Here is a 25,913-nt window from a genome sequence, read left to right as displayed (position 1 = left end):
TATACACAGAACTCAAGAAATTGGACACCAAAAGATCACATAATCCAATTTTTTTTTAAAAAAATGGAGTACAGACCTAAACAGAGAACTCTCAACAGAAGAATCTAAAATGGCTGAAAGACACTTAAGGAAATGTTCAGCATCCTTAGTCATCAGAGAAATGCAAATCAAAACAACTCTGAGATTCCATCTTACACCTGTAAGAATGGCCAAGATCAAAAGCACTGATGACAACTTATGCTGGAGAGGTTAAGCATTTTGTGGGAAAAAGAAAACACTCCTGCATTGCTGGTGGGAGTGCAAGCTAGTACAGCCCCTTTGAATGTTAGTGTGGCGATTTCTCAGAAAATTAGGAAACAACCTTCCTCAAGACCCAGTAATACCACTTTTGGGTATATATCCAAATAATGCTCAATCGTGCCACAAGGACATGTGCTCAACTATGTTCATAGCAGCTTTGTTTGTCATAGCCAGAACCTGGAAACAACCTAAATGCCCCTCGACCAAAGAATGGATAAGGAAAATGTGGTACATTTACACAATGGAGTACTACACAGCAGAAAAAAATAATGACATCTTGAATTTTGCAGGAAAATGGATGAAGCTAGAAAACATTATTTTAAGTGATGTAACACAGATAGACAACTATCGCATGTACTCACTCATAGGTGGCTTTTAAACATAAAGCAAAAAAAGCCAGACTACAAACCACAATCCCAGAGAACTTAGACAACAATGACGACACTAAGAGAGACTTACATAGATATAATCTACATCAGAAGTAGAAAGTATAAAAAGACAAGATCTCCCGAGTAAACTGGGAGCATGGGGACCTTGGGGGAGGGTTGAAGGAGGGAGGGGTGAGGCAGGGAGGGGAGCAGAGAAAAATGTAGAGCTCAATAAAAAAGAACAAGTCACCCAAATCTCCCAGAACAAAGGCCACACTTACACAGATGCTGTTATGGGGACTCCCTTCCTGGAGGAACAAAAGTCACCCCTGACCTAGGGTCTTGGAGTCTGTGGCAGTGCCACTGTGGGGTTCCAAGGGCACAACATCCCTGACTGCCAGTGAAGCTAGGCTCCAGCCTGCTTCCACCTGGAGTGAGACCCGGGGGCCCCAGACATCTGAGGACCCAGACCCCAACCCCACTCTCCCCTGTGATGCAAAGGGAACATCAAACAGTAAGAAAGCAGCAGCCAAAGCAGACACAAGACTGAGCCAGAAGACCCAGGCAGCAGACGTCCTAGGTGTCCAGGACCAAGGCCAGGGCCCAGTGTATGTCCCAGAAGCCCCTTCTTGTGCCTGCTGGAATGTATTAGAAGTCAGGGGTCCTAGGCAGAGGAGAGAGGAGGAAGGAAGTCCTTCCCCCAGGTGGGAAGAGTTCCTGCTCAAGTAGGGACACAGACACTAGTTCAGCCCCACTGTGTCCCCTACAGCATCAGCCCCACTGTGTCCCCTACAGCATCAGCCCCACTGTGTCCCCTACAGCATCAGCCCCACTGTGTCCCCTACAGCATCAGCCCCACTGTGTCCCTACAGCATCAGCCCCACTGTGTCCCCTACAGCATCAGCACCACTGTGTCCCCTACAGCATCAGCCCCACTGTGTCCCCTACAGCATCAGCACCACTGTGTCCCCTACAGCATCAGCACCACTGTGTCCCTACAGCATCAGCCCCACTGTGTCCCTACAGCATCAGCCCCACTGTGTCCCTACAGCATCAGCCCCACTGTGTCCCCTACAGCATCAGCCCCACTGTGTCCCTACAGCATCAGCACCACTGTGTCCCCTACAGCATCAGCCCCACTGTGTCCCTACAGCATCAGCCCCACTGTGTCCCTACAGCATCAGCCCCACTGTGTCCCCTAAAGCATCAGCCCCACTGTGTCCCACACAGCATCAGCCCCACTGTGTCCCCTACAGCATCAGCACCACTGTGTCCCACACAGCATCAGCCCCACTGTGTCCCCTACAGCATCAGCACCACTGTGTCCCCTACAGCATCAGCCCCACTGTGTCCCACACAGCATCAGCCCCACTGTGTCCCCTACAGCATCAGCACCACTGTGTCCCCTACAGCATCAGCCCCACTGTGTCCCACACAGCATCAGCCCCACTGTGTCCCCTAAGCATCAGCCCTACTGTGTCCCCTACAGCATGAGCCCCACAGTGTCCTACAACATCAGCACCACTGTGTTCTCCTACAGCATCAGCTCTTTGGTTCCTTGTTCTCAGTCCTGATGGCCACCAGGACTCAGGTCCTCTCCACAGGACATCCCAGACTCAGAGCAGAGATGCCCAGAATGTTTTCCCAGCATCATTGGCCTTTCCTAGGCTCTCCTTCTGCCCTGACTACCAATAGGGGGTAACTGAGGCAGATGTAGCAAGGTGTAGCTGTCCCCCAGAAGGTAAGATAGTATTTGAAGGGCCTGTGAGAGAAGGCTGTGCCATCAAAGGCCAAAGACTTTTTTGTTTGGTTGGTTGATTTTCCCAGACAGGGTTTGTCTGTAGCTTTGGAGGCTGTCCTGGAACTAGCTCCCTGCCTCTGCCTCCCGAGTGCTGGGATTAAAGGTGTGTGCCAACCCTGCCAGGTAGGTCAAAGACTTTTAATACTGTCCACCTGGTGCCTCCCCAGCGCAGGCTCTCACACGAAGTGCTGGGCAGTGAGCAAGGCTGCTGGGTGGGGAGCTTGAGTTACAGAGCAACCTCTCCCAAATAGCACCACACTGGCCCAATGGCTACAAAGTTGCAGTATTCTGCCAAATGAGGTGCAAATAAGCACAAAGTATCCTTAGACCACAGCCCACCGCCTTGAGGACCACCCCTCTGCAGACAGACCCCCAGCCAGGCTTCCAAGCAAGCAGTCGGGTGAGGAGGGGCTGCAGGAGACAGACACAGCTTGGCAGGGCTACAGAGACAGCTGGTTGGCAGGTGGATACAAGAAAAAAGACATGAACGCCTGACCTGGTTCTTTGTTTCCAGACCATGGATCAGCTCCAGGAGGGCAGGTTATTTGTAAGACCAGTGTTGGCACCCTCTCTGCCACCCATGTGAACATGGAATAATATGATCATCTGCACAGAGAAGCCCAAGAGAGCAGTTCGGGACAGGGAGGGTGGAAGGGTTCTGGGGGGCACTCACTCCTCCGTCCTCACACTTGCAGTCAGATGCATGGACACATATGCACTTACACGGATACACATGTGTACCCAATGGCTACACACGTGCTCACCCGCCCCATCCCTGGGTCATCATGCACTTGTGCTCACATACATGTTCACAACACGCTTACATTCCCTCATGCATACACAGGTTCACAGTACCTGTGCTCCACATGCACACGTCTCGCATACATACAGGTGTGCACAGGTGTTCACATGAGCACTCCCCCAACAGACCTCCTCACAGGGATCCCCTGGGAGTGCTCACAAACACACATGTATTCTCGTTCTAAGGTCTCCATGAAGCACTCATTGGGGTCAGCACCCCCCCTCTACTTTTGGACTGGATACAGCATCCACTCATTACGGGGACCCCCACAGGGTCTCCTAGCAATCTCCTTCGAGACCCCAATGCCTGCCTTCCCAGACCCTCCAGAGGTCACCTTGGAATCAAGTCTACCAAGAGGACCAGGAACAGACAGAAGTTTCATGGCATGCTGTTCACAGGTGACGTCACCTCCACTGACAGATATCAAAGCCAAAGCCAAGTCTGACCTCCCAGCCGTCACTCCTTTCTCTAGCTTCTCAGGGCCCACCCCAAGGCAAGTCCAAGGTGGAGCGGTTTTCAGCATATCCCTGTGCCCCACATCCCAAATCCCCGACAACCACCCAGCTCAGGTCATATAAGGTCCCCATAGCTCCATTCCCAAGTTCCCTGTTCCACACACGCCAACTTCAGCTTTCTGACACACACCCCTTGGCCTGATCACACCCCTGGTCATCTTGGAACTCTCTAATTCTCACACGTGAGATGCCCAACCTAAGCTGTGGTTGGCCAAGCAAGAGACCCAGCTAGACTGAAAAACCCACCGAACACACCGGCTTTGGTTATGTTTGGACAGGACTTGTAAGAAAAAAACAAAACAAAACAAACACAGACAACAGTTTCTGCTCCTGAGCAGTGGCCACAGCGCCACCCTCGGTCACAGGAGGCGCTGGGTAGAGAATGAGGACGGGCAGGAGAAGGCCTGTGTGGGCGGGACAGGCTAAGGGCAGTAGCGGGTCATCTCTTCCTGTCATCCGTCCTCATGAGCCAAGAAGTGCCCCTCAGCTTAGTGAATGCAGCTTCAGGATAGACAATGACCGGTACCCACTGGTGTCCAGGAAGTGATTAGTGGAGTGGTCAGGGAGGCTCCCTAGAATAAAGAGCGTAAGTGTGCCAGTGTCCGGAGCAAACACTCCCACTGTGGCCATCAGGCTGGCCAGAGGAGCCCACCCTGCCTTACACTGCACCGCAGCCGTCGGACAGGTCAGGATGACAAGGAAGTAGACAGGTCAGGATGGCAAGGAAGTAGACAGGCCAGGATGACAAGGAAGTAGACAGGTCAGCAGCTGTCACCACGCACACAACTGAGGAAGGCGAACCAAATCTACAGATGTGTCCCCAAAGCGACCAAGGTTTTCTGGAACCCACACAGAACCACGGGGTAGACTCCACACAGGGCCATGGTGTAGAATACACACAGGGCCACGGGGTAGACTCCACACAGAACCACGGGGTAGACTCCACACAGGGCCACGGTGTAGAATACACACAGGGCCACAGGGTAGACTCCACACAGGGCCACGGGGTAGACTCCACACAGAACCACGGGGTAGACTCCACACAGGGCCACGGGGTAGACTCCACACAGGGCCACGGGGTAGAATACACACAGGGCCACGGGGTGGAATCCTCACAGGGCCACGGGGTAGAATCCTCACAGGGCCACGGGGTAGACTCCACACAGGGCCACGGGGTAGACTCCACACAGGGCCACGGGGTAGACTCCACACAGGGCCACGGGGTAGACTCCTCACAGGGCCACAGGGTAGACTCCACACAGGGCCATGGGGTAGAATCCACACAGGGCCACGGGGTAGACTCCACACAGGGCCACGGGGTAGCCAGGCAGCCTTGGAGAGGCTCTCAGTGCCTAGTGAGACCTTATGTAGGGGTATGGGGAGCCACAGAACAGTGTCAAGGTCAGCTCCTGTGGTATGTCCTCATCAGAAACAGACCAGGGAGGCCAAGCGACACAGGACGTGGGACTATGCTGTCATGAGATGAACAGGAATGGCAGGGCGGTAAGAGGAAATGGGGAGTCATGACCATCAGGGTGTTGGGTGATTACTAAGGAGACAAAATGTCCAAAATGAGCTATAGTAAAGACTGCACAACTCTAAAAATACTAAAAGCCATGAATTCTGTGTTCTCGCAGATGAGTGTACGGTATGCAAATGAAGTCACAGTAAAGGGGAGAGAGGGGCAAGCAGACGTAGGTGGAACACGCTAGTTGGGGGGGAGAAGGGAGGGAGAAAGGGAAAGAGGGAATGAAGGATGCTGGCTGTCTCTCCAGAATACTCACAGGAGTGCCACAAGAGACGGCCCAAAGTGGACAGAATCCAACGCTAACCTCCAGAGCAGCCGCCTCTGGTGCTCTGTTCCTAAGGTGTGGCTGACCTGCAGAGGCCTGGGGCAGCCAGAACGTGGCTCCGTGGGGCAGGCAGAGGCCTGGGGCAGCCAGAACGTGGCTCCGTGGGGCAGGCTGAGGGGGCTGCCAGGGCCTAGAGTGTGGCCTCGTGGCTGTGTCCAGCTGGACCAAAGCCACAGAACCTCATCAACACCTAAGCATGCGTGCACCATTTAGCAATAGGTGGGGAACTCAAGAAAATCCCGCATGTGGTGTCCACGAATAGCCCCGTGTCTCCAGTTGACAAATCAAAGAACCACGGAAGCCCTCCTGCCTAGGTCAGCTCACTCAGGTACCCTTGCTGCTGCTCGGAGCGAGGCACGAGCTGTGGGATCGGCTGGGTGCTGGGAGGGATTGACTGGGTGCAGGGGAAAGGGAATGCACCTGGCTATTGTCAATTTCGGGGCCAGATTGCAGCTCAGAGATGAGTTCCCAATGGGCACACACCATTCCTAGGGTCCCCGCTAAGGGCCACAGAGAGTGGAGGAGAAGCTTAGGAAATAAGACACATGGGAAGCCAGAAGTCCCAGTGAGCAATGGACCCTTTGTCAGCCTTGCAAAGATAAAGGACAGCAGCGTCCACAGATATCCACAGACCTCAACGCTCAGCCTGAGTGCCCAGCCTGGGACTCACAAAGCAAGCAGGTGAGCCCTACAGGAGACCCAAAACCAGCTGGTCAGGGCTACCAAGTCATGTCCCCAAGTCATTAGGCCATTGACAAGAGGAGACCTTCCCAGGGACCTGGGTGGGTAAACAGTGCTGGACTCTGTCCCGTAGAGAAGGTGGTGGCTCATGCAAACCTTGGGGCGGTGGTATAGAGAGAGGCAAGGCCATCCCCATTGCGAAAGGTGCCTGCTTCATCTCATCTACCTGTGACCGATGACACAGACTGCCCCGCCCACCGACTGCAGAGGCCTTGCCCACTCTGGGGACTGCTCAGGACTTCTGGTAGGGTCCTTGCTGGACCTGAGTTCTGATGAACTATGTGTCCTCCCTCCACCCCCAGTCCAACAGGGATAGAGTAGCCAGAGCCCTCCGGAGTCCCCACATACCGGCTGCGGTGCTGCTCCTGTGAGGTCCCAGCTTTGCTCCGCCCACAGTGGCCTTCTTGAGAACTCCAAACCCCACCCCACTCAAGTCCCAGCCCCTGACCCTAGCTCTGGCTCTGGCCCTGACGGAAGTAGGCAGGGGATGCCACGTGACTTAGCCTCCTGTGACAGTCCTCAGGCAGCCATCCACCCAGACAGTCAGCCTGGGAACTGGCTCCGGCCTCAGCCACTGCCCTCATTTCCTCTGCTGGCTTCCTGAGCTGGGGGTGGGGAAGGCCACAGCCACTGGTCCCGTTGCCACTAGTTCCTCTGTGACAGGCAGGCAAGGCCCAGACTACGGGGACCTGAAATCAGAGCCCCAACAGGCACTATGACCCAGATTATCACACAACAAGAATATGGGGTGACACAGGGGTCTCCCCACCATAGACATAGCCTTCAGCCTACCTGGGAACAGACATCAGAACCACTGTCTTTTGAACAATAAGAGCGGGTCCCCTCATGGTCTGCCTCGGGCTTCCGTCCAGTCAACCCTAGTCCGTCCCTGTCCCAATAGCCATGAAAGAAAGGCAGGTGGCCACAGTCCTGGGAGGAGGGCCTGGCAGAGCACTGGGCACAGCCCACCCTCAGGAAGTACTCCATGAGTCCAGGACAGGTGCCAGAGACATCAAGGATGTTAGCCACCAGGACCGACCACGTATACGCAGATGCGTGGCCGACTGAGGGTTTGCCAGCTCCTCCTTGGTCCCTGGGCCTGAGGGGTACTATACCTAAATTCTTTGGCTGCCTGGGTAAAGATCCCAAACTGGCGGTTTCTGTGGGAATGGTTCTTTCCTGGCCCCGAACAAGTCTGGCAGTGGCAGGCAGGTGTTCGGTGAGGACTGGGCAAGGCCTTGCTGGTTCTTCCAGCTTGGGGTCGGCAGCCTTCTGCTTGTAGTGCTTTTGCTTGACTCCAGTACCTCTCCCCACACCCCTCATTTCTGTGTCCTCTTAGCAGGATATCTGCCACTGGATTTAGGGCTCACCCCATTCTGAGGTTCGGGGGGTCATAGTCCCAGTGATACCTCTCAAGTGAGCACACACTTGTAGAACGCTTGAGACAGGACAGTGAAGCTCCGGCAAAGAACCCTGTGTCCTGCAGATCGGGAGCTCACACCCACAAGACTCCCCCACGGAAGTGCCTGCACACTGTATGTGCACACAAGGTCCATGTGTGCAGGTACACTTGGACATGGACACGCTTAGGTCCTGCCAGTCCGACTATGCCTGTCTCATTCGCCATGTGGGAGGTGCGTGTTGCAGGTATGTTTGTGTCCATGTCTGTGTGTGCCAGGGAATATTGGGGAGAGCAGCAGAAACCCCACATGTCTCCTGCCCCTGCCCCTGCCCCTGCCCCAGGGTTCTGTGACCGCCCTCTGGTGGTTTCGCTGAACTGCTTCCAGAGAAGCAGCCTGTATATAGCCAGCACGCCACCTCTCAGACTGGTCACCCCTAACCTACAGGCTTTAATGACTCATCAAGAAGAGGTCATACTGAGGTAGGGTCGGCCTTAAATCTAGGCCCATAGCTTCCTGTCACGGGGCCCACAGGCAGGGTGACAAGCCAGAGACAGCACCCTGGACCCTACATTCAGCTGCTATGAAGGCCTGGCTAGTCTGTGGCTTCAACCAGGTCCAGTGACGGACCAGGTTTGTCACTCAGTGAGTCACAACTTTCCATATTCCAAGTCCATCTGTGAGCCAGGGACTAGTGCTCCTGGGGACCCCCTGGCTCGTTTTCAGGGCCGCCTTTGTCGCAAGTCCCAAGTACACCCATCCCCGTGCCACTCAGATCCAGGTCTTCTGCCACAGTCACTATGAGCCCAGGAACGCCAGTCCCGTACCCTGTCCCATGTGGACACCAAGGAAACAACTCCCAGAAGGGCGCAGCCAGGGTCTTCATTCGGAGCCCACTGTGGGGTAAAGACTTGAGCAGGGACCAGGATGTAGGCTGAGAGGCTGGAGACAGCGAGCAGCGGGCACCGTGCAGGGTAAGCGGGCAATGGCAGACAGCGGAGTGGGACAGCCATGCCTTCTCTGCGCTTCTGCAAGCTGCCAGGGTGGCTGCCAGCTCCATACCCCCCGCCTCAGACAGGAAGCCGGCAGAGGCCGCCCTGACCAGCCTTGCCCGGTGCCCAGTACTCCACAGCACCACGTGGACCCACCTTACAGATAAGCAAACTAAGGACCAGAGAGGGTCAGACATCAGGGAGTGAGCAAATAGTGTGGGGAAACGCTAGGGCTCCCCCAGCCCCAGCGTGGGAGGGCAGTCCCAAAGTATCGTGGGAGTGCAGGTTCCTCCAAGGGAAGCACCTCACTGGAGTCCCTACACCACTGCTAAGGGCCCTGGCCACTAGCGACGGTACCAGGCCCCAGCAAACCTCCCTGGCCTATATTAGCTCCCTTAGCTGCACCAGGCACACTGAGGAGGAGAGTGAGAAACAAGGTCAGTCCCCTGCCTCAGTGCGAGCTGACTGCCATTCATTCGAGGTCATCAGCTCCTACCCCTTCCAGCTGCTCTTGTCCTCCATGACCCCCTGTGGCCCCTTTTCCTTGACTATCATGCTCTGTCTGCCTGGAGAGTGGTCTCAGAGAGACTTAAGGAATGGCCGAAGAGCACACAGCCAAGAGGCCACTGGGTAGGGTCTGCCAAGAAATCCTTCATGGTCACCCACATCCTGGGTGACAGGGAATGGGGCACAGAGTCAGACTTCACAGCAGGCCCGTCTGGGCGCTTGTCCGGCCATGACACCCCACGATTATGTTCAGCCCCAGCAACCTGTCCTGTCCAGGGACAGGGTGGCTGTGTAGCGAGGGCCCAGCATGCTAACAGCTGCCACTTCAAGCTTGCCTGTCAGTCCTACGATGCTTGCAGACCTGGCCATAGGTGCAAGGGCTCCTTAGGGGACTGTCGGGGAGCACTGGACAACCCATAAACACACTCTTCGACCACACAAACACGAGCCTTCATTTGAACTTTGGTGGCTCTAACTTTGACAACATCAGCTAGACCATCTCTCTCTCCCTACTGTGAAGAGGGAGAAAAGCCATTCAGCTTCTGCGGGTACAGGGGCCTTCAGGCACCAATTATGCCCATACCTCCTCACCCTCACAAATGGCTCACCAGGTTCCTCCTCCAACCCAGACCCAGACATAGGCATCACCATGCCATCTTCCAAAAGGGGAAGCAGAAGCCCAGAGAAGCAGACACAGGGACTCTGATGGCAGAGAGTGGCTTGTGAGCACAGTCTTTCCCTCCAGCACCCAGGTTTGGCTTTGCTCCCCACTAAGTCCCCCATCGCCACCATCCAAGCCCCCGGGGCAGCAAGGGCACCATGCCCACGGGCACACAGCTCTCATGTCCCGCTAGATCGTTACACCAACACACTGTAATTACACAGATCAACTGCGCAAGAGCTGCCTGCAGTCCTGCCGGCGCTCCGAGGTGGGGGAGGGGCGCTTCTGTCCTGGGTACCCCGGAGGAGGAAGGGGTGATAAGCCACCGGGCGGGCGAGTCCGGGCAGATGGGAGGATGCAGGGCTTCCTCCCTCCCTCCTGTCAGCAGCCTAGGCCCCACCCCTATCCAAACAGCTCCAGGGCCACCTATCTGGAGTCTGGAAGGACCAAGTGCTGGGTAAGGCTTGCCATGGGGGACATCCTGGAGCCCTGATGATGGGGATATCTGTCCCTAAAGGGGGTCTGGGCCTGAAGCTGCTGCTCAAGGCCATCTCCACTCCTGCTGTAGCTTCAGTGGGTCACAATCACTGCTGCTGGCTAGGTTCTGTGCCTTTGGTTGGACAGTAAATGATGACCTTCAAGCCCCTTGGGTCAGCCAGGAAGTCACTTCTGAGCAAGGGACATGACAGCCCTAACTAAGCCCAGTAGGCAGCGCCCATCAGCCCCCCTCCCTAGGAGCAAATGCCTTCAGATGGAGTCCTGCCCGGGGGACTCGGTGCATCACAGCACACACTGGCCCCACTCCAGGAGGGAGACCCAGGAGAGCCATCACGTGTGAGCTGGGCTTTGTTTGGGCTGTGCAGCCCAAGCCAAAGCCCAGGGGGACATGTGGGTGGGACTAGTTACCCTCCCACTCAGGACAAGCAAACAGAATACTCGTTAGAGACAGCTGCCACAGCCCCCTCTGCCCTCCACAGCTGTCCACCCTGCTCGGGCAGCCATGGTAAACACATTATCCCTGTGTCCACAAGCCAGGTGGAGCAAGAGGCCCACCCCCCAGGTCCTGTGCGGCCAGCTGGTCGGTACCACCTCTCCAGAGGGGGATCTCAGGTGGGCTCATGTTAGGGGTCTTCATTGACCCCCCCACACCCACCACAAGCTGCCGGGGCGGGGGTGGGGGACTGGCTGGACAGGGATTTGCAGAAACCAGCGCAGGTTTGGGAAGGGGCCTTTTGCACCAAAACATGGACCAGCAAGCTCCCACAGTGGGCCTGGGCTCCTACCCTGCCTTGCAGAACACCCCTCACCTCCCCAGGGCCCTGAGTCCTGGCAACCTCTCTCCGGGACACCTGGGGCCAACACAGGCCCTCTTGTCCCAGTTACCTGCGCCAGGGAGGCATCCAAAGAGACAGGGGCTGATGCTGCCAGCCAGAGCTGAAGGGGCCGGCTGTGCAGAGGGTCTGGCCCCAAGGCCTGCCCACCTCCGGAGACCTGTAGTGGGTCCTCGCCGGTCCCTGTTCTTCTGCGGGGACTCAGGGCAGAGAAAGGGTTAATTTCCAGGCAAAATGGGAAACCGTGGCTCCAGCAGCATCATGTCGGCAGTGGGAAGACAGGTGGGGGGGCAGCTGCAACCGCAAGGCCGCCTCCGAGGGCGCCGCGCGGACTCACCCGGGTCGAAGTGGGAGCTGAAGGCGAAGCTGGGATTGAAGAAGGACGACGACATGGCCAGGGCCAGCAGCGCGATGGGCATTCCCGGGGCCGGCGATGCGCTCAGGCTCAGAACGCCCGCGGCCTGGGCCAGCGTCCCGGCATCATCGCCCAGCGGCCTCCGCAGGTGCGGAGCGCACGGTCCCCCGCTCCTAGCGCCCCCAGCCACCGCCGCAGCGCGGGCACCAGTGGGGGCGGCGACAGACGAGGCGCCTCCGCCCGCCGCCGCGGCGCCGCGGGGCTCCGGCTGGTGCAGTCCGAAAACACGCGGGAGCGCGCGCGAGGTGGGGGGGACAGAGTGGAAGGGGGGATGGAGGAGAGGGTACGAGGGTTCTGGGGGTACGGAGCCGGGACAAAGCAGGGAAGGGGCATGCAGGTCGTGGACAATGGGGGAAGGAGAGGGGTCTCAGAGGCAGGGGGGCTACGGAATGAGGGGGATGCAGATTGAGGGCACAGAGGCTGGGGACAAGGAGTGGGGAACAGAGGCAGGGGAGGGTCGTGGGTCGTGGGACACTAAGTGATGGGAGGGGGCAGGCAGGATGAAGGCTGAGCGGCACGGAGGCAGGGGTTAGGAGTGCACAGATGATGAGGCTATAGAGAGGGATGAAGGCTGGGAGCACAGGGACTGGGGAGAATGAGAGGGGTCAGAGGCAGAAAGAGGGGCATACAGGTTGTGGGACACTAAAGGATGTAGAGGGGCCCGAGGCTGATGCTGCGGGATCTGTGGAGCCCAGAGTGGAGACACAAGCACAGAAGGGACTCGCAGGTCCCAGCAGACGAAGGGTGTGGGCGGAGGGAAGGGGTTTGTAGGCCTGGGCTACCGGGATGGAGACGAGGGCACAGAGAGGGGAGGGACACTGAGGTGTTGAGATGCAGGCAGTGGGGGGCACCGAAGCTGTGGGGACCCGAAGGGGTCGGCACGGAAGTGGGTGGTGGTGGTGGGGTTGGAGCAGGGAACTGCGGCAGAGGCGGGAAGCATGAAGGTCGGAGGTCGGAGGTCTCAGGGGCCTGAGATGGAGATCCAGCCCTGGATGAGGGGGAGACTGGAAGCCTGCCAGGCATGGACGCTGTGGGCGTCTCAAAAGGTCACTGAGGTCGTGGGGATTGTCACAGAGGCCAAGAGTCATGGAGGAGGTTATGGACAGGAGTGGAATGGAGGTGCGGAGCCCGGGTCCTGCTGAGTAGCGGAGGGTGCACGGAGATAGATGGGGGCACCCAGGAGCTTGGGGACACCGGGTCACTCGCAGGTTTGGGGGGTGGCTTGTCGGGAGGCGCTTGCGCTGGTGGAGGCGGGGGAAGCTGTTTTTGTACTAACCGCCTGCGGCTGTGCCACGCTGCGACGAACGGCCGCCCCCACCCCCACAGATCGGCCAGGGCGCTTGGAGCGGGCGGCGGCGCCGGGCACGGACGCTGCTGTGCCCTGCGCCCCTCCTCTTCCCGCCGCAGCGCCATCTTGCAGCGTTGCGACGCAGCTGCGGGCCTTGCAGCAAGTAGGCGGAGGCACGAAAAGGGGCTGTCACCTGCAGCTCTGGGGTCCTGGACAGTCATACGGTCACTCATTCATCCATTCTCGGGCCAGTTACAGAGACCCTTGGGGTCCACAGTTGGAGAGCAAGGGGATTATGCTATCTGGAAGCCTGAGAGAGTGGAGTGTTTGAGCAGAGGGTCCGCAGTGACCCGAGCAGCAGAATGGTTAGGGTCAGCAGAGTCAGAGAGATCAGGGTCCACCCTGCTTTTTCCAACATGACGCTTTTGAAATTTGGGGTAGTCATCTCTGCCCATGTTGTCAGCCGTGGTGAAGCAACACAGCTCAGCTGGAGGGCCAGCGGGCTTTGGGGTTGGCCTTGAGTTTATGGCTGAGTTTGTGGTCCTTTTGGAATCCCATGGAAAAGTGGTCGAGGCAGCCCCGGTATTCTTGGAGTCGCCAATGATCATCGGTTCATGAACTAGTTTCATCCCAGGTTGGGGGGACGGGCAGCAAGGTCTAGATAAGAGGACCTTGCTGTGTGGCTCTTCCCTGTTCCTTGGCCAGGGTTGCCGTGGAGTTCCCACACACTTCAGTGTGTATACTCTGATGTCAGAGGACATTCTGTAGTTCCGCCCCCAATCAAGAGGGGATGCGGTCCCTAGAAGCAGCTGACTTCAAGAGCGTGGCCTGGCAGGGGCCAGGCTTATGGGAGAGGTGGCAGGCACATCTAGGAATGAAGGCAGAGAGGAGGCCCTGGAGAAGAAGGCCGGGCTGAGAAAGAGGGGGATGAGCAGGTTAGGAGCCTTCAGCGAGAGGGCGAGGCTAGACCTAGAAGACGGTGAGGTAATGAGGCCCCCACCTCAGAGAAAATTTGGGGTGGGGACCCCAAAACCTAGCAGTCATGTCCATGCAGTTACATCACACTGTCCAGTCAGACTTGAAACGCTGACGTGTGCTGTCCCGATGGGGATGAGCCGCAGAAACAGGCTGCTCGGTGAGGAGGCCAGTCAGAAGGTCACAGGGCTGTGGTTCTGTTTACAGGAACAAATGTCCGGAGCAGCCTGGTCCACAGAAGCTCCTGTGGAGCTGAGGACAAATGTGCTGGACTTGGGTAAAAATGGCAGCTACAAGCCCAACGAACCCACCGACCAGCACGACCCAACCAAAAGTGGAGGCATCGACAAAGCCCCACCCAACTGTCAACTCTAAAAAGATTCTCCATTATTTATTGCGTGTGTGCACACGGGTATGCCTGTCATGGAGCACACGTACAGGTCAGAGAACGGCTTTTGGGAGTCATTTCTCTCCTTTCTTCTGTGAGTTTCTGGGATCAAACTCGGGTCAGCAGGACCGGAGGCAAGTGCCTTTACCCACTGAGTCATCTTGCCATCCCTGAATTACAGACTTTAAAATGTAAGCATTCAAGCTGAGCGGTGGTGACGCACATTGTCAATCCCAGCATTCACGAGGCAGAGGGAGGTGGATCCCTGAGTTCGAGAGGAGAGTGAGGTCCAGGACTGCTAGGGCTACACAGAGAGACCCAGTCTGGAAAGACAAAACGACAAAGTGTTCGACAAAGTGTTCTTCATGTATTTTTGAAACAGGGTGTTGGGGAGCCCAGACTGGACACAAGCTATATAGCCAATGTTAATCTTGTTTTTTTATTTTATATATATATGTGTGTGTGTGTATAAAATATTATATATGTTATATATAACATAGCATATTAATGATTTAATTATAATAATATAATTTATATATAATTATATAAAAATCTATATATGATATAATAGACATATATAATATGTGTGTGTTATGTATGACATATTATATGTAATAATTTAATTGTAGTAATATAATTTTTATATAATATATATGTGTTATGTATGACATATTATATGTAATAATTTAATTATAGTAATATAATTTTTATATAATATATAATCATATATATATATAAATCTATAGATAGAGAGAGATAGGTTTCTCTGTGTATCCCTGACTGTCCTGGAACTCTCTGTAGACCAGGTTGGCCTCTGCTCAGAGATCCAGCTGCTTCTGCCTCCAGAATGCTGGATTAAAGTTGTGGGCCACCACCTCCTCTACCACCATCACCACCACCACCACCACAGCCTGGCTTGACCTTGAACTTTTGATCCTTGTGCCCTTACTTCTAGAAGTGTTGGGATCACAGGCAGTGACAGCTCTTTGCCCAGTACAGTGGCAGTGAGTCTCAGGTTTTGACATCTTAGTAAAGTTGGTAGGAACCTAGGGATAGAGTGATTATGTCCCAATGCAGTATTCCAGGAGGCCATTTTTATGTTAAAGAACATAAAAAAACAAGACAAGTGAAATATTCCATTTTTTAGTAACTGCAAGAACAGAGAGACAGCTGAGCCCCCAGAGCCTGAGACCACGGCCACCAACAAGAATCCACTGCACCTTCATCCTGGCCATTCTGAGCAGAAGGCACGTGCTAAAGACAGAGCATGGGAGGCCTAGTGTTCTCGGTCACCTTTCCAGACCTTCTAGGCCCCACGGTCCCATCCCAGTGGAAAGAAGTCCTTTCTTAGCATAGGATCCAAACCATCCTGCATCCTGCCTTCCTCCTGCCCTGGGATGCTCCACCAGGGTCCCCTGAGACCAACTGAGACCACGGTGCTGGGGGGGAGGCATGGATGGGGAAAAGAAGGCATGGAGAAGGAGCATGGGGAAGAGGGTGTCCCAAAAGTGTCCTGGGGCTGCCAGAGAGAAAGGACACAATGGTGGCTTGGGGCCACAGGACTCATCTTTCCAAGTCTCCAATTGAGGTGTCAGGAGGACCACACTCTTTCCAAGGGCTTCTGGCCAGGGTCCTTGTTCTCCTGGAATTCAGCTGTTCCTTCTTTGGCTGGAGGTCTCAGTGTGGCATCAACCTCTGCCTCTGAGGTTATTGGATTTAGAGAGTACTTTAGACTGACCTCTCCCCACCCCACTCTGTGTGTGTATGTATATGTAAGTGTGTATAGTACAGAAGTACTTAGGATCGAAACCCAGGGCCTTTTGCTTTCTATGCAGACGCTTGGCCACTCAGCTGCTCTCTGGGCACTCAACTGCTCTCTGGGCACGCTGAGCATTTAAACCCCAACACATTAGCATTTCTGTGTGGTTGCTAGGCTCCCCGAGGGAGCAGACAAACCTGTGTGCTGGATAAAGTGGACACAGTGGACATCCCATGCCTGGAAGGTCCACACCCCACCATGGGCACCTCCAGGCACATCGCGGACTCAACCTCCTGAGAGCACAGAGAGAAACTGAGGCACTGCAACATGTACAATGCAAGATGACCCCAGCCCACTGCTGATGCCGACACCACGGGGTCCCAGCCCACCGCTGATGCCGACACCACGGGGTCCCAGCCCACCGCTGATGCCGACACCACGGGGTCCCAGCCCACCGCTGATGCCGACACCACGGGGTCCCAGCCCACCGCTGATGCCGACACCACGGGGTCCCAGCCCACCGCTGATGCCGACACCACGGGGTCCCAGCCCACCGCTGATGCCGACACCACGGGGTCCCAGCCCACCGCTGATGCCGACACCACGGGGTCCCAGCCCACCGCTGATGCCGACACCACGGGGTCCCAGCCCACCGCTGATGCCGACACCACGGGGTCCCAGCCCACCGCTGATGCCGACACCACGGGGTCCCAGCCCACCGCTGATGCCGACACCACGGGGTCCCAGCCCACCGCTGATGCCGACACCACGGGGTCCCAGCCCACCGCTGATGCCGACACCACGGGGTCCCAGCCCACCGCTGATGCCGACACCACGGGCTCCCAGCCCACCGCTGATGCCGACACCACGGGGTCCCAGCCCACTGCTGATGCCGACACCATGGGGTATAGCCTCTAGGAGGACAAGAAGGATGCACGGTGACCATTGCACTCATATTGTCCCTGTCTTCGGGGAGGGGACTGTCTTTGTCCCAACATTCTCAGAGATGGCCCTCAGTCCTGGAAAAAGCCTCACCTATCACAGAAGCTGGTGTCCAAGAAGCTGGTGGCATGGCCAAAGAGACACCAGATGGCAGGGACATCTGCCAAAGGTGCGAAGACTCCTTAGCCTCTCCAGGAAGGTAAAGCCCTTGCTCAGAGTTCAGGGCTAGGCAGGAGCCAGAGGACAGCTCCCTAGGAAAGAGCTTGTTCCCCTTCCAGTAGGGCAGGCTGCTGGGGACACTGGTGTCGGGGGGCAGGCTGCATCGGCTGCTCCAGAAGAGAGCGTGTACAGTATGAGCTCCTTAACAGCTTCCCCAGGGGGACAGGGAAATAACAGTCTGGTGTTTCCACTGCTGTGGGCCAAGGCCAAGCAGTGACCAAAGGAGCAGCTTCAGCAACAGTGACACTAGAGACCCGTAAGAGTCAGGCCAGCAGGGCTGGACGTGGTGGCACACGCCTCTAATCCCAGCACTTGGGATGCAGAGGCAGACGGAGTTCTGAGTTCGAGGCCAGCCTGGTTTACAAAGTGAGTTCCAGGACAGCCAGAGCGATGAAGAGAAACCCTATCTTGAAAAACCACAGAGAGAGAGAGAGAGAGAGAGAGAGAGAGAGAGAGAGAGAGAGAGAGAGGCAGGCTATGAGAGAGGCCATCTGTCAGCTGAGGGCAAGGCTAGCTTTAGGACCCTTGAAGGGCTGCCTGGTGCCTGTCTCTTGCCTCCCCTCCCTGAGATCATTTCCTCCCTGGCATTCTTGGCCAGGCCAGGTGCTGCTCCTACATCTTCCCCTGGGGACACTTGTTTCTTTGACTTTTGTTTTCCTGAAGACATCAGCCTAGTTGTTGGAGAGCCCTGAGAAGACAGAGGCTGAGGGCTTGCTGCAAATTCAAGCTGAGCCTATTCTACAGAGCGAGTTCCAGACTACCCAGGGCTACATAGCAAAACCCTGTCCCTGTGAACAAGAATAAATAAAAGAGCTGGAGGTGTCATTCAGCTGGTTAAGAGCTTGCCTAGTACTCATAAGGACGCCAGTCCCATCCCCGGTACCTTGTAAATCAAGCATGGTGCTGCATACAGGCCAGCCTAAACTAGAATAAAATAATAAAAGGAAATAAAAGCATCCCTTCCCACTCTGCATGCTATGTGGTGAAGCCCACATAACATAAAATTAACCATCTCAAGGCAGAGGAACTAGCAGTTCCTAGTATTTACACACTCAAACTATTGTGTGACCATCACCACTGCCCCTGCAGAGCCGTCCTCTCCTCCCAGAAGGGAACTGTTCCTGGAGAAAACCCATGGCCCATCCCCCTCCCTGAGCCCCACGCAGCTGTGACCCCTGCCTGGTCCCTGTGGATCTGCCTATTCTGGACATTACTTATAAATAGAGTCCTATAGCGTGTTGTGTTTCCTGCCTGGCTCCTTCACTCGGCACGGAATTCCCAAGGCTCTGCCACATGGCGGTGCATGGTGGACTGACTCCTTCCACAGTTGAATTGGGCTGTATGGGTTTGTGTGTCTCCGAGGCAGCTGCTGGTGCCTGGGGAGGACGAAGCGTGTGAACCTGTGAGACAGAAGCAAGACTGGCAGCTCTGCACCAGGTGACACGTAGAAACGAACGCGATGGGGAGGGTGCCGCCGCAAGTGACCTGTGCAAAGATCAGTGAGGTGGTGGCGCAAACTCTTAATCCCAGCACTGGGAGGCAGAGGCAGGCAGAGCTCTGTGAGTTCAAAGTCAGCCTGGTCTACAAGAGCTAGTTCCAGAATGGGCTCCAAAGCTACAGAGAAACCTTGTCTCGGAAAAAAAAAATCACTCTGAGGCTTAATTTTTTTGTTTTGTTTTTAGAGAGACAGGGTTTCTCTGTAGCTTTGGAGCCCGTCCTGAAACTTGCTCTGTAGACCAGGCTGGCTTTGAACTCACAGAGCTCCGCCTGCCTTTGCCTCCCGAGTGCTGGGATTAAAGAAGCGTGCCACCACTACCCCCTGGCTGCTCTGAGGCTTAATATTAATTACATACACTTTGGCCCATTAGCTCAGGCTTCTCATTAACTAACTCTTACATCTTAAATTAACCCATTTCTATGATTTTATACTTTACCATGAGGCTAATGATTTGTTACTCTCGCTTCTTGGGTGGCTCTATGACGTAGGGTGACTTGGTTTCAATCTCCAAGGTCTCACTAATGTCAGTCCCTAGTTAACCCCAGTGGAGCACTGACAAGTTGTCCATACTCCACTAAATAGCCCCACGCCTACGCTCACCTACACAAGCAATCCTACTTAAACTCAACTCAACGGGTGATTAAAAAAATAAATAGCCGGGCGATGGTGGCGCACGCCTTTAATCCCAGCACTCGGGAGGCAGAGGTAGGCGGATCTCTGTGAGTTCGAGACCAGCCTGGTCTACAGAGCTAGTTCCAGGACAGGCTCCAAAGCCACAGAGAAACCCTGTCTCGAAAAACCAAAAAAAAATAAAAATAAAAATAAATAAATAAATAAATAAAAGGGGCTGGAGCGATGGCTCAGTGGTTAAGAGCTTTGCCTGCTCTTCCGAAGGTCCTGAGTTCAATTCCGGGCAACCACATGGTGGCTCACAACCATCTGTAATGAGGTCTGGTGCCCTCTTCTGACCTGCAGGGATAAATGCAGACAGAACCCTGAATACATAATAAATAAATAAATCTTTAAAATAAATAAATAAAATAAAATAAAAAAGGTTGGGCATTGGTGGTGCACACCTTTAATCTCAGCACACAGGAGGCAGAGGCAGTTGAATCTCTGTGAGTTCGAGGCCAGCCTGGTCTACAGCGTGAGCTCCAGGACAGCCAGGGCTACACAGAGAAACCCTGTCTCAAAACAAAGAAAGACATAAAAGAAGGCCAGGGGAATGTTGGGAAGAAAGGGTAGGAGAGTAGAAGAGGGTAAGAGAGAGAACAGAGGGGATGATCCTGGTCAAAATACATTATATAAATGTATGGAACTGTCAGGGTCTAAATTAAAATCATAAAATAAATATTTTAAATTAAAAATAAACAGAATAAGACAAAATGGGCAAGGACTAGAATCGCCTTGAACCACAAAGATTGGGAAATGCTGGAAGCAGACAAATGCCTGGAAGTACAGCAAAGTCACCCAGCACCTTCAGCCACGAGGGAACAGCAAAAGTGACCAAACATCCCACCTTGTACCCACCAGGCAGAGTCTAACACACCCAGGAAATAACCAGTGTGGGCAAGCCACGGACAACCCGAGCTCTTGTGTACTGCTGGTGAGATGTGAACTGGTGTGGCTAGTGTGGAAAAGAACACCAACCTCTCCAGACACTAAAGTTTGGACCCCTAAACCATCAGCAGTTCCATTATCTCGTAACAGAAATGGGCTCCAGGAAATGCCGGCTGCCTTGTTCCTAGAGCCAAAAGGTGCAGAAAATCTCAACGCTGTCCATGCAGTGGACTCTCACCTGGCCTTAAAAACAATGCTGAGGGTTGGGGGTCTTGCTCTCTTCATAGCAAACACGAAACCCTGGGGCAGTGCTCAGCTTGGCATAAAGGGGAAAGACAAACTCTCAACAAAAACCAATTATGGAATTGTTTGGTTCTAGAGAAAATGCTCAGTCGTTGGGAACATTTGCGGCTCTTCCAAAGGACCGCGTTCCCAGCACCTGGGCCAGGTGATCCTGTCATTCACAGCCACCTGTAACTCCTATTCCAGAGGGTCCCACGCCCTCATCTGGCTTCCAAAGGCACCAACATAAATACAACTGAAATCTTTCAAACAGTTCTGACACACACTACAACATAAATAAATCTGGGGATATTATGACAAATGAAATCCCAGCCACAGATGGGTAAATGCCATACATCTACCTAAGGTGTGTGTGGGTCCCCGGAATTGTCAGGTCCATAGACAGAGAATTAAACAGGTTTCTAGGTCCCAGGGGAAGGGTGAAGAGTACAGTATTCAACAGGGACAGACTATTCGTGTGGAAAGGGCGAGGCTCTAGGATGGGCGTTGGCTGGCGGTGGCTACACAGTGCTGTGAATGAGCTCAATGTCGTGGTCTAAAAGGAAGATTCGTCGTCACGCCTCTAACCCCAGCGCTCAGGAGGCAGAGGCAGGTGGATCTCTATGAGTTCAAGGCCAACCTGGTCTTCAGAGCGAGTTCCAGGGCAGCTAGGACTGTTACACAGAGAAACCCTGTCTCGATAAACCAAAAAAAGAAGGAGGAGGAGGAGGAAGAAGAAGAAGAAGATGAGAAGGAGGAGGAGGAAAAAAGGAGGAGGAGAAAGAGGAAGTAAATGGATTGTACCCAGCCTAGCAGGAGTGAAGACATTGATATTCTAAAGAGACATCTGAGTCCTTCCCTTTGGGTGTCAGAGTATGAAACAAGAAATCCCAGGGGACTGGAATTCCCCAGGAATCTCCCTCTGGGAGAGGGAAGGGATGAAGCCTGTGGCAGCCAGGAGAGGCCGTCTGGACTTCAGCAGAACCTGGAGCTGAGACAGTGATGATGGACCACACCTTGGGTACCACCTAGCTACGTGTGACTCCGGCCTCACTGACACCTAAACCTCGCATCCACAGTGATGATGGACCACACCTTGGGTACCACCTAGCTACATGTGACTCCGGCATCACTGACACCTAAACCTTGCATTCCTGCTATGACAGGGAAGTTGCTCAACTCTCTGAGCTGCGGGGACAAACTGATGTCCCCTACCCTGCTCTGAACTGTTTTTGAAGTCTTCATTGCATCTCTGGGTGGCTCCCTTCCCCACTTAAACGTGACTAGGCCGGGCCTCAGTCTCCTCGGGCACCCGAGATGGGGCTTGTTTTCTTACCTTCTTGCAAGAGTGACCACGGAGGCTGCCTGGGGGCTGCTGTGAGTGTGGCTGAGGCCTAGGTGGACATTCCTTGTCCTCTGCTGTGGTCATATGCGTCCTTCTTTAGTAACTACGGAACCCTTATACCACAGCTCGGTAGTCACCCATGAGCCAGGGTCCTCTGAAGGAAAGCCACGCTCCTCCGAGGACACAGCCCTGTCAGCTCAGAGTGACCACCAATAGGTGCCAGGCTCTGTGCAGGGTGAAGTGATCCAGAAGATGAGTAACTGGTGCTCACAGACAGCCAGGGGAGAGAGTGAGGCTGAACTAATCTCTGTATAGTCTGGGGTTCTCACGGAATTGCTGCTGAGGATTTGTGGAGTGACTGGCAGGCTCTGGAACCAGCCAGCTCTGATGGTGCCAGCTGACGGGGGACAGAAGGAAAAGGAGAGGCTTCCTAGGTACAGAGAGAGGCATGGGGATCTGGGAAGGATCTGGGGCTATTTGCAGGTGGGGAGCCAGTGAAAGTCCACCCAGGCCTGGTTGCTGGACCCCAGGTCCTGGACCCCATTTCCAGCACCGTGGGAGAAGGGGCACCCAGGCAGCAGTCCAATGGAAAGTGGGCAGAGAGCCAACACCACCCAGGAGCACCAGGCACTCCAGTGACAGGACAATTCCTGGTCTAGCTACCTCCGTACAAGGGACATGTCTCATGGCAGACAGGCATTCCTGCCTGCAGAAGAGACCTCTGACATTCGAGAGTCCTCACTGACCACACGTCCTTAACTCTCAAGGGAGGATTTGACCCTGGGAGCTGTGTACCAACCTGTCCCCATCCCCCAACCAATTTCAGGTCTGTTGGTCACTACCATCTCACTCCTTCCCCAGGCCACACAGCAGCTGGGACGCTCACGCCCAGGGTTAGGAGGTAGGACCCCATCCTAGAGCCATATCAGGAGACTGGAGATGGCTGCTCACCTGTTATTGCCCCATCAGGGCAGGGCAGACAAGGACTGCTCACCCCAATGAAGATGGTTTTAGCCGTGGGCACATCCTCAGACACAAGATACCATAGTCCCGTGCCTCAACTTGACCCTGCCCAATGGGGAGGGTCCCTATCCTTGGCCCCAGGTCCAGTGCCACCCACAAGGCTGCCCTGTAGCGGGTAAGAGGTTGGCGCCAGGTGACCAGAGCCTACAGCGTCCTTCAGTTACTTCAAGTGCCCTGAGTATATGCAGACATTCCAGGCCTCTGGAGAGCATCACCCAAAAGAACTTCTAGACCCTGGACAGGGACAAGGGTGTTTGATTGGGTGGAATGAGATCAGGTAACCGTGGTAGCAGAGCCCAGGGTCTGCCCAGGCAGCTGCCATGCCTGCCCCCTTTTATGCCTGTCTATCCCTTACTACTGACCTGACGGTCTGGAGGGGGTGAGCCAAGCAGCTTCAGGGTGAAGGCCTTGCCTGGATGGACTCTCACAGCAGCTAACGGACAGGAGAAAGACTCTCAGGGATGCGGAATGGTGCAGGTTTTCCCTAGCCTGGTTTCTTAGCAGGGGAAGTTGGCTTTGCAGGCCTGGGAAGGTCTGTTGGGGCAGAGCCAGCCTGGGAATCTCCGTGGCTGCCGAGATCTGGCTCATGTTGCAAATGCCTTCATGCTGGCCACAAACCTAAGGGGCTGTTAGGGACCTACTTGGGGCATATGAAGCGGCCACGAGCAAAAAGTCCCCAGGGTGCCCTACCCAGCTGTGGCCCATCCCTGCCTACCTGGCCCAGTAAATGCCATTATCTCAACTTGCAAGGTTTAAAATAAAGGCAGCTGGGGTCTGGGAGATGGCTCAATGGTTAAGAGCACTGGCTGCTCTTTCAGAGGACCTGGGTTCAATTCCAGCAGCCCATAGCTGTCTGTAGCTCTATTTCTAAGGGGTCCAACACCTCCATACAGCCACACAGGCAGGCAAAACCACCAGTTTTTTGAGACAGGGTTTCTCTGAAGCTTTGAAGCCTGTCCTGGAAATACCTCTTATAGAACAGGCTGGTCTCGAACTCACAGAGATCCGCCTGCCTCTGCCTCCCAAGTGCTGGGATTAAAGGCGTGCGCCACCACCACCACCAGGCTAAGATAAATGTTTTAAAAGTCAGCTGACCGTGGGGTCTACTCAGGCTTTCAGCTGTTCCATGCCTCAGTTTCCCTACTGAGAAGTTGGAGGTGATTTCAGGGCACCTTTTCAGAAGGGTCTGGTACAGTGGCTTTGGTAGGGTAGGTGCCAACAAGTGCAGCCTCAGAGGCCAAGCGGCGTGTGGCCGCCAGGTAGTTGGCTTCTGGACTCTTAGGCCTGGCAAGACCCTGGCAACCAGTCCTTGGGCCTCTGATCCACGCACACTCGGCCCCGCAGTGGGCTCTGTCTCGTGGCAGGAACACCACCTCTAGGCTGACGGTTCCTAGACAGGAGCCTGTCCACTCTGGCTGTCCAGAAGCAGCAGGTGCGCAGCAGGGGCGAAGGGCACGCTGGCTCTGCTCGTGGGAATTGAGCGCTAGCATTAAAGAAAGGCCTGTACCACCACCACCTAGGAGGAAAACTCCAGGACAGTCTGGGCCACACGGTGAGAGCTGCCTCAGAAAACAAAACAACAAAACGGGCAGATGAAAAGCAGGAGAGCACACCGGACCCAGAATCACCACACTACAGCCAAACTACGGCTGCCTTTGCCCGATGCTTAACTACGGGTCCCAGAACGGCGGGCACCACACAAACACAAAACACAGAGAGCTGGCTCAGGGAACGAGACTTTCAGGGAGCCAGAGACGGGGCTCACAGCTGTTCAAATGTGTGCACACTTATGAACCGGGCTTCAAAGCCTAAAGCAAAAGCAGAGTAGCTGAGGGGAATACAGTAGGTGAGAGCTTCTCTCCTCCGAACTGAGGAGCTGGAATCAGGAAGGCCACAGATGTCTCAATGCAGTGAATTAGCCGGGCCTTGGAGACACGGGGTGTAAGAATCGCACTATGATCCAAAACTGTAGCTTATTCTTTTATTTTCCTCTTTGCATGTGTCTGTGTGTGTGGTATGGTTGCTTGTAAACGTGTTCACACACATGTACATGCAAGTGTGGTTGCACATACAAGCATGGATGCGGAGGCACAACGCTGATGGGGTCTTCCCTGGTCACTGCCGGCGCTCTTCTCTGATGCAGGATTTCTTAACTGAAACCAGAGCTCCTGGATACGGCTCGTCCTGCCAGCCACCTTTCCGAACGCTAATCACAAGCCCCGTGCCCAGCCCATGGCTGTGTTTTAACACCCCTCCTCCCCGTAAATGTGTGTGTGTGCGTGTGTGTGCGCACGCACGCGTGTGTGTAACAGTGTACATGTGAAGGTTCTCTTCTTCCGCCTTTCCATGGTGTGCTGGCTAGTTTACATCAACTGACATGAGCTAGAGTCACTGGAGAGACGGGAGCCTCAGCTAAGACAACTCCTCCACAAGATCAGCTGGAGGCAGTCTGCAGGGCATTTCCTTGATTAGTGATGACCGGAGAGGACCCAGCCATTGTGGGTGGCGCCGCCCCACACAGCCCCTGGGCTCCTCGAGAAAGCTGGCTGAGCAACCATGGGAGCAGGTCGGCAAGCAGAACCCTTCCATGGTCCCTGCCCTGTCTGAGTTCCTGTCCTGACTGTCTTTTGAGGACCCGTGTGGGAATGAAGGCTGAATTAACCCTTCCCTACCCACATTGTTTTTGGGTCACGGTGTTTCGGTGGCAGTAGTCAGTCCAACTGAGACATTTGGGTTTGGGGGTTGAACTCAGGCTGGTAGGCTTATGTGACAAGCCTTTTACCTGTTAAGCCACTTCGCCAACCAAACCAGAACCACACGCAAGTCAGAATCAGGCTGCAGCCTCTGAGGCACCCTGAGGCTGGCCTCTGTTTCCCCCTGTACCCAGGCCCTCAAGTACTACCTGTGCCCTGAACTCACATCTGCCTCCAGATTGTGGGCGCAGCCTC

General features: G+C 54.8%; 1 protein-coding gene across 3 annotated transcripts in view; it reads right to left on the bottom strand.

Moving 5' to 3' along the window:
• Positions 1 to 11,943, bottom strand: part of Aatk (apoptosis associated tyrosine kinase) — a 39,456-nt gene extending 27,513 nt beyond the window's left edge. The window contains exon 1 of one of the 3 annotated variants that reach the window (XM_075989882.1): positions 11,609 to 11,943. In XM_075989882.1, the coding sequence (XP_075845997.1) occupies positions 11,609 to 11,690 (82 nt within the window). In that variant the 5' untranslated portion in view covers positions 11,691 to 11,943. Of the gene's footprint in view, positions 1 to 6,728; positions 6,748 to 11,323 lie in introns of those variants that run through there. The other 2 variants (XM_075989880.1, XM_075989883.1) reach the window with 2 other exon arrangements.
• Between the last annotated feature and the right edge of the window lie 13,970 nt (positions 11,944 to 25,913).

The sequence above is a fragment of the Microtus pennsylvanicus genome, chromosome 11 (genome assembly GCF_037038515.1).
Source record: "Microtus pennsylvanicus isolate mMicPen1 chromosome 11, mMicPen1.hap1, whole genome shotgun sequence".
In the NCBI taxonomy this organism is placed as follows: Eukaryota; Metazoa; Chordata; class Mammalia; order Rodentia; family Cricetidae; genus Microtus; species Microtus pennsylvanicus.
This window is presented reverse-complemented; position numbering and strand designations above follow the sequence as displayed.